The sequence below is a fragment of the Cimex lectularius genome, unplaced genomic scaffold, assembly GCF_000648675.2.
Source record: "Cimex lectularius strain Harlan isolate CLEC.00 unplaced genomic scaffold, Clec_2.1 scaffold127, whole genome shotgun sequence".
In the NCBI taxonomy this organism is placed as follows: Eukaryota; Metazoa; Arthropoda; class Insecta; order Hemiptera; family Cimicidae; genus Cimex; species Cimex lectularius.
The window spans coordinates 1,006,066-1,020,904 of NW_019392770.1; the positions used below are offsets into that span (position 1 = coordinate 1,006,066).

The window sequence follows — 14,839 nt, forward strand, 5'->3', positions numbered from 1 at the left end:
TCGGGGATTAATAATATTGTAGGGGTGGTCCTTGTTAGCTCGACGCTTGTTAACCGGAGAAATCAATTAATGAAGACCGAAACACCCACCTTGTCGACACCCTGGTATAGTTTTGGGCGGTTGTAGATTGGTGGATATCCAATACGAACCTCAAATGAACTCACATTGACGTGACCAAATCAATTTTCAAAATGTAACTTTAAAAACTATCGAAAATCCAATTATAACTACTTTATTTGCTACAATTGATTGTAGTTTACGTTTTCATTTTGTGTCACTGCTGGTTGAAATGTACGAGCTTAATTAATAAATATTACTTGCAGAATAATCCAAAGCTGTGCAGAAATAGAAATTTTTGAAAATCCTGCTGTATTTTCCTTATTCGGGCGAATTTTATAGTCAACTCTATGTAGGAAATCTAGCAATAGCAGTAAAATGGGCAGACTAGGATGACCGGTGACGTCTAAACTACATTGTCATCAACTCAACAAAAAAAAATTCGAAAGATACATTTTATTATTAATTGCAATACATAATAATATAAAGAAATTAGTATTGTTAGGCGATCCACTTATGAGGAACCTCTTTATGTTGACATTGTAGACCTGGCTGGGATCTGCAGTTAACAGACGCTAGAGTCATAATAAATTTCATTTTCACTTCTTTTTTCTTAACTTGCTGACGAATAATATACTCCCTCGCAGATCTGGCAGCAAAACATGGTCGGTTTGCATGTTCATAACCATCTGAAGAGGCACTACAGCTATCACTTGAAGAAGTATTGAAGTCACTATACGCACCAGCACATGTCGTATAATTGTAGCTTCCTCCACCGCCGCTTGTTTAGTTGTTGTTCGTGGAGATTGAGCGTCTGATCTTGATATGAAGGTGCTTGCGATGGATATCTCATATAGGGGGCTGCTGTGTAACTGCAATCTCCATCAGGTTGACCGCGGCTCCCGACGTAATAGTCCACTTTACTGGCTGTTAATCGTCATCACCATAACCACCATCAACATCACCATAAGACTCACCATATAGCTGAGATCTGCATGAAGTTTATGGTGGATGGTTGTCATAAGAGAGGTATAGTGCTGAATATCCTTCGGATTTTGAGTATTCGGATTGGACGACAAATCTACTCCTTTTGGTAGAAACTGGATTTGGAAGGTAGAACAGCCTTTTGCCTGGCATTTGGGGTTGCCACGTTTGAACCCGGCCCTGGCTTCAGGGCTACCATCACTTTCTGCCTCGAAATCCACCGAGGGTTGCTTGCATTCCTTCTCGTTTTACGAATGCTCCTCGCCCTCCTTTCTAGCTTGGGCCTTCTCCTCTACGCCTTCTTTATTGGGGTCGGTCACGAGAAAAGCCACCACTACCACGTGGGCCACCATCCCTCATAGGTCCTCCACGACCACCTGTAATTCCTGAAAATCACGTTGAAGGTGCCGTGTCAAACGCTTACAACCGCAGGCGTATACACAACGATTGTCCTTGGTATCCCTCTTTTTTCAATTATATGGGTTGCATCCCAACTTTGAATAACGTTTATAAGATACGGTTCTTTTCATTAAATCTTATCGCACAGGTATGATTTTTGAAAGGCTTAATGCTGCCTTTTCACTTAAAGGAATATGCTGAAGCCATTCAAAAAGACGCCATGTACTTGAAGAGATGAAAAATAATGTTGGTAAATTTTTTCTACTGAAGTTACACGTCGTTCTATTTATTTATTTATTTTTTTTGTTTTTTTGTATTTTCCTTTTTGGTATAAGTGTTTCTGTGCCGGCCACCAAGTCATTTAAGTTTCTTTCACATCCGCTTTTTAATCATACAGTTACAAACTCCTTAATTTCCAAGATATCACTTATCTTATAAAGATCAACCACTTTTTTAGGCCGTGAGAAATCTGTGATAATGATGGTGATAGGGCAATTACTAGGAAGCAGGGATTTGTAGTGCCTAAGGAGGCATGGTGGTAGTTCGTGGTCCAACCATGTATTTAGGTCTTTCCAATGAACGAGCCGTGTCTTATTGACATTATTCCAACATTGATGTCGCTTATGTATAAAAGGAAAAAAGTGGATCTGAGGAGAGACCATTGTGATACGCCTAAGGTTGTATGCGTTTTACCCGGTACCTTCAACGTGTACCGTCAGGGTTCACAAGTGGTCATGGATGACCTATGAGAGTTGATGACTCTCGTGGTCGTGGTAGTTTTTCTCGAGAACAACCCCAATAAAGAAGGCTTACAGGGGGCACCCCAGGCTAGAAAGGAGGGCGAGGAACATTCGTAAAACGAAAACGAATGGAAAACAACCTATAGCGGATTGCGAGGCAGAAAGAAGTGATGGCCCTGAAGCCAAAGGGCGAATTCACTTGTGGCAACCCCAATACCAGCCAGAAGGCTGTTCTGCCATCGAAATCCAGTTTCTAACAAAAGGAGTAGATTTGACGTCCAATCCGAATAATCATAATCCAAAGGATACTCAGCACCATATCCCTCTTATGACGGCCATCCTCCACAAACTTCATACGGATCTTAGCCATATGGTAATCTTATGGTGATGGATGACGGTGCTTATGGTGATGGCGATTAACACCCAGTAAAGGGAACTATTAGGTCGGGAGCAGCGGCCAACCTGATGGAGATTACAGCCACACTCCAGCCCCCGATATGTGACATCGCGAGGCCCTTCATACCATGATCAATATGCTACCTCCTCGCTATTTTTTGTTCTTATTTTTTTGTGTAACTAGTTTATGAAGCAGTGTATTTAAACATTCTGCTCCAAAACATTTGTGTGGTTGTAAAAACGGGTGTGACTCAAAAAACTTAAATTCGAGGTGGTAAAATCGGCAAATAGTTTTTAGTTTTAATGTTACTTATTAAAATTTTGCTTCAGAATATTGCTTTCAAAGTGAAATATTTTCTCTTAGATTTGTAATTTGACCAAAAGAAATAATATGTGCGTTTAAGGTCATGAATTTGTAGATGCGATTTTCTTGTCTCTGCGATGTGATGAAGCTTTTTGGGCTGTTTAAGTTCCACCTTTCACGAATGGGAACCCGTCTATACAGAAATTACACAGACCAGCCAATTGAATCTTGGTCTGTTTATGCTCAGCGCGATACAGTCTTCAATCCTCCTGAGCCTCTTCTCGAGCTTTCTTCTCTCCAAGTCTAGACCTCTGAAACAATTACAAAATTATCTATCAGACATGATTTTAATAAAGTGCGTATGTGTGTTTGTGTCTGGGATGATCGTTGAAATTGAAACCGAGGGAAAAATTGTGTCCGAAGCGTTAGAGCAAAACGAGGAGATAATATAAACTGCACTTGAGATCGGGAGAGCCGAAAATAAAGCGTACACGACAATACATTACGCTATTATGTCTATCATCGAACTTCTCAGTGAGTCCCCCGTACACAACGCATCCATAGTCAAATTGGGGGAGAACAAGAGAGGAAAGTAGGTGTTTACGGCGAGAGAAGGTGGCTGCCATGATGAGGTTTCGTCTGATCAAGTCCAAGGTTCGTGACAATAGTTCGGTTCATGTTTAGTTTCCCCAAAGAGGAATCCCATATGTCTAATACGTATCGTGGTTTGAAATGGCCCCACCTATTGCAGGCAATACATTCTTCTTTCTTGGCTCCTCTATAAAACAATTTTTTTCCCATTACGCATCCTATATTTATAATCTGTTACCGCCTTCTGTACACATTCATTCGCATCCTTCTGATCTCTAATCCCTCATACAAATCAACCGTTTTAGCCCTTCCTACAACCTCTGAAATTCCCTACATCACTCCATTCGCCGAGCCTCAACCCTTCGAGCTTTAAGTCCCGTCTTTTTTACTACCTCCTTAACTTATTTAACCCCGAGTATGGTTAATTTTCTGTTAATTCCCCCCCCGTCTTGGTTGAAATAAAATAATTAAATATTTAATTATACTATATATTTATACTATATACTATATTTTTATACTATAAAAAATTAAATAGTGTCACGAGCGGGATTCGAACCCACGACCCTTCGGCTGACTATGCCACTGCTCTGTAATTAATTGAGAAAAATAACTTGGTCAATTGACTACTATAAATGGTTTTATTTATATATTCTTTTTGACACGCATTGTGGCAAATTTTGAACTGTTTTGTTAATCAAGGAGGCCCAAAACCCCATTTTCTCGGACTTGGTTTCGGGAGCAGAAAACCTGGAAAAGTGAATTGTAAACGACAGTTCCTTTAGAAAAAATTATTGATCATTAGAAGTGTTAGGGCTGTAAAAACTTTATAATCAAAATATTACGAAAACACCTGTTTTAATTAAAACTATCGGTATAATATTACTTTATGTAAATCCTCAGAAAACTTTCCATAAATGGCCCTTACCACAGGTTTAACTTTCCCAAGCGCTTGTCCTTCGAACCTTTATATCAATTACAGCACTTAATTACGTCTGGCTCGGTCCCCTGATTACACACCGGGCAGAGTTTTCATTTACGCCTGGTCGCTAAAGTAAAAAAAGAACCTTTAACGCAAACAATACCTCTTAACTTTTAATTAAATTTCGTATTTTTAAATAACAAGACTACCGCAATTTTGCCCTTTAACTCGAATCCTATCCAAGCTATGGCCAACATCAGACACGGATTGAGCTTATCGGCTCGTCTAAAAAGTGAAGGACTGAATGAAGAAACTCACATTGAAAAAACAGTCTTGACTTCCATTGTACATCAACAACAAAGAGATACCGAACCGTGCAAATCAAATGCTTAGAACTGTACTTAAATAACTGCTAACGTGGATCCCCCCCCACAAGACTTAAGAGGCAGCAACTAGTAGCAAGTCAATGGCGGTGCAAGTGTTCTTCGACAGCTATGGTCAATGACAAGGTCACAAAGGACGGTTCTAAGGAACATGTGGCACCATCCGCCCAATTCTTTGGATAAAAGTACAAAAAGAAACCGAAAAGTGATGGCAAAACATATGGATACGAATCCCGGACGCTAATGAATCCAATCTAACGAACTTCGAAAATGAACGATTGTTGATGTGAAGGTGTTACAAGCTGCAAACCCTTAAGTGATGCACAAAAAGAAAAAGAAAAGTACCAGGTTGGAATTATTTTGGATATAATATTTATTTTATACTAAAGAAATGAAAATATTCCAGGTTATATCGCGTGATATTTATAAATGGGTTGGTGAATGAGCTCGAACCTCTCGTAGTTTTCTAATTTCTACGGTATTCAAGGTTCAGCGGAAGAAATCGAATGTAGCGCATCGAATTGTATAGGGTTTTTTTATGCCAGTAAAAGCAGGGAAAATACTTCATTTTCTCTTAAGTCAAGTATACTTAAAGTTATGCGACGCCGGTTTTTTTTGTCGTATATAAAGGTAATAATCCAAAATTGGAAAATTCGGAGAGGCGAAACGTTTAAACAACATTATAGTTGTAACCATACCGTCGGGCTTTTACGTTGAGCGAGAAGAGAGGGAGGCGGTGGATTCCTGGACGAAATCTAGGCATTCCTTTTCCAGAAGGTCCCCCTTCCTCCAACAACCCCTAACAATGCCGAGTCTCAGTGCGACTAAGACACGAGGGGAGTTCGCCAGCGGCACTCTTTGAACCATCGACGCCTTGCAAATCTAATTGCCGGTAAGACGTGAGGCTTTTTCACAGCTCATCCAGAAATCCTTCATTCCTCCAGGATCCTTCTCGGGAGTCAAATCCTGTTTTATTCACCTTATTCTCAGAGTTGAAGAATGCCGGGCGATTTTTTTTTTTTTAATTTCCCGGTCTATTCTCCTTTTAAAACGGCAATTTAGCCTTTAACGGCCGGAGACGGACTAAACTAGTTTGGACTAGGGCATTGGCAAAGAAGGGAAAAAATGTTAACAATTCTCTCGAAATTATTCGTAAACTTTGTTCTTTCTCACTTATTTTATTGCTGGCAAAAAAACACCAGCCTATAAAAAGTATGAGCTTTAAATAAATACGTTAAATTGTGTAGAACTTTTTGGAAAAATTTGTAAATGGGATCATAGGAAAATCAGCAGCGGCACCAAAGTTTTCAACTTTGCCTTTTACGACTGCTCACACCGAATGATATAATCTATCTAGGTCCATTATAGGCTTTTTTCATGAAAGATTACATGAAAGGTTTAAAAAAAATGCGGAGTAGACCTTAAAAAGTTTTTATTAAATTAATTTATTTCCTTCATGAAATCTGTGATATTTTGGAACAGTTACTGATTGTAAGTAATAAATTAGAAACGAACGTAATTTTCGACGTCTGAAGAGAGAGAGAGAGAGAGAGAGAGAGAGAGAGAGAGAGAGAGAGAGGAAGAGAAAGAAAGCGGGTAGGAGAGAAAGAAAGCAAGAGCGATAGGAAAAGAGAGAGGAAGTGAGAAAAAGATGGAGAGAAAGGGTGTGGGAGAAAGAGAAAAGTATTGAGAGAATGTAAGAGAAAGGGAGAGTGATAGAGAGAGAGAAGCAGAGAAAGAAAGAGAGAGAGAAAGGGGTGAAAGACTGAGAAAACGAGAGAGACAGAATGTGAAAGAGGTAGTGAGTGAGAGAGAGAAAACTAGAAAAAAGCACAGTGCTACAGTTTTTTTTCCGTCAAACTAACCATTTTTTACATCAAACAAACGTTTTAATTTCAAGTTAACCCTTTTTTAACTTCAAATTAACTTTTTTAATTTGACATTAAACATTTTTAATTTCATATTTACCTTATTTTATTTCAAAATAACCTTTTTCACTTCAAATTATGTCTTTTAATTTCAAACTAACCATTTTTAATTTCAAAGCAGGCCTTTTAATTTAACATTAACCCTTTTTAACTGTTTTCACTTTACTGCAATTAATTGCAATTAAAATTAAAAATTTAATAAAATTCAGTATAAAAATAAAGAATTCTTCTTTTATTTTTGATATTTGTTTTTCAAAAATAGAACATGGTTCTCACCAAATAAAAATGTATTACAATTAAAATTAAAAGTTATATAAAATTAAATATAAAGCATTCCTATTTTAACTTGAGAATTTTTTTAAGTATAAAATTGTTTCTTGTCTAATACACCACATGAAAATTGATTGTGTTTTGAAATTATATCTGTTTATATAATTTATTTATTGTTTAAGAATTATTTGTTTATATTATTTAATTTTATGTAATTTTTTATTTTATAAAATCCCAAATACTTTATTTTTAAAAAATCTCAAATTTACAGGAGTTTTACTTTACATGATTATATTTCATACCATCTGTTTTTTTCATGCTTTAAAGAAATAGTTTATTTGAAATTAAAGCTAACCATTTTTAATTTCAAAGTTGGCCTTTTAATTTCACATTAACCTTTTTTAACTTTGCTTGAAAATTAATTACAATTAAAATTAAAAATTCAATAAAATTCAGAATAAAAATAAAGGATTCTTTCTTTAATTTGATAATTTTTTTTCAAAAATAGAAAATGGTTCTCACATAAATAAAAATTTATTACAATTAAAATTAAGAGTAAAAATCAAATTAAATAAAAAAATATAGCATTTCTCTTTTAACTTGAGATTCTTTTAAATATAANGAGATAAAAAAGTCAGTGTCACGAGCGAGATTCGAACCCACGACCTTCGGCTTGATACGCCGCTACTCTACCACTTGAGCTATCGTGACTTCGATCCCCTCGGGCACTAACTTCCCATCTCAACCCCACCTTTTGAATTTTCCCTCCTTTTTGCCATTTTTCAAAATAGGTTTGGTAAGTTCGAATCCCGCTCGTTACACTGACTTTTTATCTCAACTTAAAACCTTAATTAATTGAAAAGAATATATTTGGTCAAGCGGACCACGAAAACTAGTGAATACGAATATACCTGACTTGATTGTAATTACGGGATCAAACTATGTCAAATTGCAAATATTTATTTCTGGTTTTCCGAGGCTCTTTGAATGGCGAAACGGAATCAAAACCGATTGCCTCATTCCTGGTTGAAGGATATTTTTATCTCTAAAAGGCAAATTGTGCTTCCGGAAACGTGTCTCAGCATTTCAGAGTGAAACGCGAATAACCTGGGGATTTGGCAGTTTGGCCTTCTTTCCTCAAATTTTCTAAAATATATCATTTCACCCTCTAATCCTTTGGTAGACTCAATTATTTACCTGGAAAATAACAATATAAATACTAGCTCGACTACTTTCATTGGAATAAATTAACAATTGTAATCGACATAAAGCCGTTTGAGCAGGTACACCGGAACCGAAATTCCCAATAAGCCGCAATTATACGAGGTCGTTGTTTATCCACGGAACGCCGAGGTGATCTTCGGCCCGAAACTTTTCCATTTCAAGTTCTATTTGTCTAAAATGAAAAATACAATTGGACTAGTTTCTCCTTTCGAAAATAATAATTATAATAAATCTTAAAAGAGATCCCACCCTCAAAATACGAACTTAAAAACTTTCCCTGGTTGTTTTGATATAATATAATATGGGGTGGAATTGACATACTCAAAACCTAACTCTAATTACAATTGAAATTAAAATTTATATAAAATTGTAATGTATGCATATGATTCTTGAATCGTATAGTTCAAGATTTCAACAAAAAAAAATTAGCTTATAAATTATTCATATAGGTATTATAGGTATTTATGTATTTTTTTACAACTGCATTCTTCGACGCAACAAGTAAAACATATAGTATTTACATATAAACAATAATAACAGTAGCATGAAGGGGCGTCGGTGGCCGCACACATGTTGACACGGCGCTCATCAATGTAAGGTAAAGGTCCCGGGTTCGAATACAGCGGCCCGGCATTTTATAATGATAATGCAGAGTGATTTTATAATGGATATTCAAAATGGAACCAAAAAGACCTAATTAACCATGGTCCGAATCTCAACAGTTTCGTTGTTTTTAGTGGTGTAATTGCATTTTAAAATACTTTTTTCAAAGATAAAGAAATTGATGAAGGAAAGAAAAAAACCGTGGTTAACGGATTGATAAGATGGAAAGATTAATAACAATAAAGAAAGGGGGCGTCGGTGGCCGCAACGGAGGCGTTGACACGGCGCTCATCACTGTAAGGTAATGGTCCCGGGTTCGAATCCAGAGGCCCTGCGTTCGAACCAAGATACTTACAAATGGGCTTTTTTTCAAAAACACCGGCACCAAAAAAAATACCCTTCTCATTTTATATTTTCATTAAAAACTTCCAATTAATAGAAGAATCATTAGTATTCATATTTAATTTTATATAGCTTTTAATTTTAATACCAATTAATTTTCATGTGTTATTTTGGATAAAGAACAAAGTTTATATATTTAAAAAAGAATCCTTTGTTAATTTAATTTATTGTAATTATTAAGTTTTTCTTGTAATTAATTATCATATGATACTCGAAGAGCCCAATTATATTAAAACAAAAATAGCAGAATCGAATTTTCCTTTACATTCTTATGTTTCGTACCTTCTAAGCTTTTTAATACGCTAAAGAAAAGTAAATTTGAAATTAAATAGGATTAATGTCAAATTAAAAAAAGGCTACTTGAAATAAAAAATGGTTAATTTAAAATTTAAAACTTAATTTGAAATTAAAAAGGTTAATTTGAACATTAAAAATGTTAATTTGAAGTTATAAAGGATTAATTGGAACATCAAAAATGGTCATTTGAAGGGGGGAATTAAAAACGTTCGTTAGAAATGAAGTTAAAAGAGAAGTTAATTTGAAATTAAAAAAGGTTAATTCAAAATTAAGAAGGGTTAATTTGAGGAAAATGTAGTACTGTCCTTCCCTCTCGTTTACACTCTCAAACTCTCACTCTCACTCTCACTCACTCTCTCTCTCTCTCTCTCTCTCTCTCTCTCTCTCTCTCTCTCTCTGTCTGTCTGTCTGTCTCTCTCTCTCTCTCTCCCCTCTCCTCTCTTCTCTATCTCTCCCGCATAAAATAGTAGTTGTCTGGCTCGCTTACATTTAAATTAAATGCTTCACTAGCAGTTAAATTAAATTTAGCTTGATCGCAGCGACGTTCAGGAAATCATCAATCAGTTGAGACATTTCACAGGTCGGAATGCCGAAGGGAATCTGCGACTTTGAATATGACACAATAAGCAAATAGTTAAGATGATGATTAATCGTTTTCCATCACTGGCCATTTTATAAATTATCTTTTATAATTCATATCGATAAAGCAACCGTTCCAACCGTGGTCCAAAGCGGGAACTGTGTAAATTGGGTTAACTGCCCCTCCCCCCCAAAGCGTGTGTCGCTGCGTTAGACCTCATTTGTATCTCGTTTTCAGGCCGTACCATCCTAGTTACATGAGCCATTTAGGCCACGAAAAAGCTAGGATTTTTCCTACGGTAGACGAATGAATACCTCAACAAGTTAATTCAGCGTAGCAAATGAACCGATGCAACCTCATGGATGATGTACCTCGTGTGGCTACTGTTCGTAGTGCTTGTTTATTTAGACGATAGTCCTAAAAGTCGTTCGCTCATTAAAGGAAGAAAACATTATTTTAGAATCCTTTTTTTTTTCAAATAGAAATTATATTTAATTCAGTGGGCGGTATGTGCAATCAATCTTGGACTTTTTGTGTTTTTTGTTTAATGCTGTATTTATGCCTAGTTTATTATATAACTTCGTAAGACTCCTAGCTGTTTTTGTAATTGTTAGGTCAAGGAAGCTTACAATGTTGTTTCATTCAATTTCTTCATTGGAACCTCTAGTGCATCGACGATTCTATACTTCGCGTAATGCTGGGTTTTTGCCTCAAGGACAAAATCTCACAATAATATCTAATTATTAGTATAAATAATAATGAGGAAGAGCGGGTCGACCTTTCGGGATGCCTTAGCCCTTTGAGAAGGGAGTATAAGGCCGAAAATCGTAGGAGTTTGAATAATGAACAGGGCGTCGCTTTACTTACCCTGAAATTCTCATTTTCCCTAATCTTTCCTCGTCGCACATTTGTTCTGAGAGTCGCCGTGCTCTTGCACTTAAACCGGAAATTGCCCCTTTTAGCTCAACTGATCTTGTAAGGCCTTTAGACCCAACAGTAAATCTTTTAATGATGGACGCTTTAAAACGTTTACGCTCGATTCTTCCACCTAAATAAATTAGCGTGCACGACTTGGGAAAACAAACTGCTCTGCTATTAACACGAAGAAACAAACAACCGTTTCTTTATAATACAATTTTATTAGTCTTCATCTTTCACCGTTTTTAACTATTTTAGTCGGAAAAAGCTTAACGATTTAAAATTTACAGAATGATGATATATAGGCTAGGGATTAACCTTAACAAAACAACTACAGTTGCATTTTCAAAGATAGTGGTTTGCATGTAACAAATAAGACTTAATCAACCCACAACAATACAGTCTCGCATGCATTTCTATTATTGGAGCGATGAAAACAACACCCGGGATGAAGAAAATTTGGGCACTAATCACCCTCCAACATAAAACAACATCAATAAAAAAGAATCTCCAAAAGGATTAAAACTTAAATAGAAAGAGAAAAACATCGTAATTAGAGAATATCCGCTAGTCATGGATCCTAAGGACGAAATGAATAGTATATAGTTTTGTTTCGACCAATTAACCATTTTTAACAACATACTAGCCTTTTTCATCTCAAATTAACCTTTTTTAACTTCAAATTAACAATTTTTCATTTGAATTAACATTAAAACAACATAGGATATGGTAGTAAATATAGCATGTAAAGTAAAATAAGTGTATATTTACGAAAAATAAAATTGAATGAATTAAAGATAAAAATAAAGGATTCTTCTTTTAATCTGAGAATGTTTTAATATAAAATCGAAAATCCCTTATCTTCCTTGATTATATACCTCACACCTTATCTAAAATACCCCGTTAAAATTAGTTACTATTAAAATTAAACGTTATGTAAAATTAGATATAAAAATAAAAGATTCTTCTTGACAATTTTTGAAAAATACAAATAACACTCTCAACACGACACGCAAGAATGGCACAATTACACAGAAGACAAACACTTTGAGCCCTGAAGATGATCTCAATAAAGATCGAAACGCTGGCACGATAAAGAAAATGGTTTTCTGAAACCTACATCACACCAGACCGCATCTCTCGACTTCTGAATAATTAATAAATATAAAATAATTATTCAGAAATCGTGAGATGCGGTCTGGTGTGATGTAGGTATTTTCTTTATCGTGCCAACGTTTCGATCTTTATTGAGATCATCTTCAGGGCCTGGGATTTACAAACATTGTTTAAATTTAACAAATAAATTTAGGATGTGGAAAAGTGAATTTATACATTGCAAAATATATTTTTTATATTCAATCAAAGTATTTCTACTCACTCAAAGTGTTTGTCTTCTGTGTAATTGTGCCATTCTTGCCTGACGTGTTGAGAGTGCCAGTGAGATTTTGCTGTTTTGTTTATATACGTTGGATTTTGAAGGGGTGGGGAATATTTGCATTGTATAAATTCACTTTTTCCACGTCCTAAATGTATTTGTTAAATTTAAACAATGTTTGTAAATCCCAGGCCTTAAGATGATCTCAATATAGACCGAAACGTTGGCACGATAAAGAAAATGTTTTTCTGAAACCTACATCAAACCAGACCGCATCTCACGATTTCTGAATAATTATCGATTAACGATCACTAATCACTACACAAATATAAAATAAGTTAGATCACCCGCAAAAGTCACAAGAATTATGGACAAGTTTTGTCAAGAAAGGACAGAATAGAACAAAACAAGAGAAGCCACAAGACACTGTTAACATGTTCAACAAAGCCATTTCTAAAACTCATTTTAAAAAAAAACGAATTGAACAATATGCAGACGTTGAAGAAAAAGATGTATACACAGAGCCCCAAAACGACACGGAATCAACTGAACTGTTAGCACGAGTTAAGAAAATAATCAATCCCAGAGAGAACAACATTAAAATAGAAAACATTAGAATAACTGCAAAAGGAGGACTAGCCCAAAAAACAAGTTGCAGAAACGACCAGCAGGCGTTGATGACCAACGAGAAACTAAAGCAAGCGGGCATAAGAACAAGAACACTCATTGCAACCAAAAGAAACCCCAGGGTACTAATCCTCAGTGCGCCCAAAGAACTCAAGCCAAATGAAATTGCTGAGCAACTAGCATACAACAACAGCAGCGATGGACTTTCAAAAAGCACCGAGACCCCTGTTCACAGTCCGTTACGGCGCAGCCAGTAGACAAGAACCCTCATTTGTGCCTTGGGTTGTGGAGGTGGATGCGCTGACGTGGAAGGCAGCCACTAGCCGAGGGAAGGTCTGAATCTTGACTGTTAATCGTGCGGAGTGAAGGAGTATCATGGTGTCACTAGATGTTACAACTGTAAAGCTTATGGGCATATATCTGCAAGCAGTCCCAAACAAGAGCACATGTGGGATATGCGCTGGCACTCATCACACGCGACAACGCAAGCGGGAAAGCACGAAATGCATCAATTGCCAGAGATTAGGTAGGCAAAGTAATCATCATACTGGATCACAACAATGCGAGGCCCCCAGGGCTAGATGCGTGACAGACTACATCGGCGCACAGTCTGAGTCAATTACACTGGAAGAAGCGAGCGACGCTAGAGAGCATATATGGAAACAAATGTTAATCCTACTACGCACTGAGATTCTTTGAATCGATGTTGCGGGGCAGAGTCGGGTTTGCGTAGATTCATTGTTGGATGCAGCCCCGACTCTGCCTCGCGGCAAAGAACCGTGTCCAGACCAAGATTCAGTTCACGTTCATCAGTGCCTGCGAAAATGACGAGGGAACTAGCTCTCAGGAATTTCCCTTGCTCTTTTTTGCATTGTACGTAGTGAAGCCAATCGGATGTGCATTAAAAAACGCCCACAATGATGGTGGGTTCGGCAAATATTTCACGGCGGGAATCAGCACGGGAAAAATATTTTGGACACGTTGAGATTAAATGATGGTGAATGGTTCAGAAATTTTTTGAGGATGTCCCCGACCGATTTCGAAACCATTTTAATGAAAGTTGGCGGTCAACTTTCCAAGAAAGATACCAACTTTCGGGAATCTTTCTCTCCGGCCAACAGATTAGCTGCCACTCTCCGGTTCCTAGCGAGTGGAGACTCGTATACAAGCCTCATGTACCCCTTCAGGATATCAAAACAACGGAACTGTCCTTTTAAAGTGTATATTTTTTTCAATTTTGAAACACTGACTTTTTGGGCTAAACCGTTCAATGTTTGGCTTTTCAATTCCCGATTTCTGTATTCCGTGAATGATTCCACAAACACCGATGGGAATGCATGTCTTCGATAAACTATAATGTCAACTCGGTACTCCACAACATACCTTTATACGGGACACTGTCAAAAAAGAAAACACTCACTCCAACGTCAACTAAACAAATGAAGCAAGAGCGTTGTTCCGATTCACGCCCGCACTGGCAAATGTTGCGCAACATTGAGTCAAAGAATCCCACATCGGATGGGATTCAAAAGAGTCCGAAAATGCTAGCCCGCAACACACCAGATTATCGCAACAATGAGTCGGGACAGCCCGGACTCAGGCTAGACGCAGCCGAGACTCTCCGGAGATTCAAAAAGTCGACTCAAAGATCCCAGCGCGTACTAGGCCTTAGTGTGATGCAGACTGAAGAGATAGATAGCAACGCACCGACAACACCATGATGACACACCAACGTACCACATCAGGGAGGAACATGAAGATTGCGCTGCTGAACTGCCATGGTATTTTGAGTGTGACAGTACATAGATTATTATTAAGTATTAGACAGCTGTATGAAGTGAA

At 36.9% G+C, this 14,839-nt stretch overlaps 1 protein-coding gene across 1 annotated transcript in view; it reads right to left on the reverse strand.

The window, feature by feature from the left end:
* Positions 1-1,723: 1,723 nt before the first annotated feature.
* Positions 1,724-14,839, reverse strand: part of LOC106664056 (DNA topoisomerase 2-binding protein 1-like) — a 72,639-nt gene continuing 59,523 nt past the window's right edge. Inside the window, exon 24 of the mRNA XM_024227569.1 lies at positions 1,724-3,191. Coding sequence (XP_024083337.1) covers positions 3,074-3,191 — 118 coding nt within the window. The 3' untranslated portion in view covers positions 1,724-3,073. The remainder of the gene's footprint in view (positions 3,192-14,839) is intronic.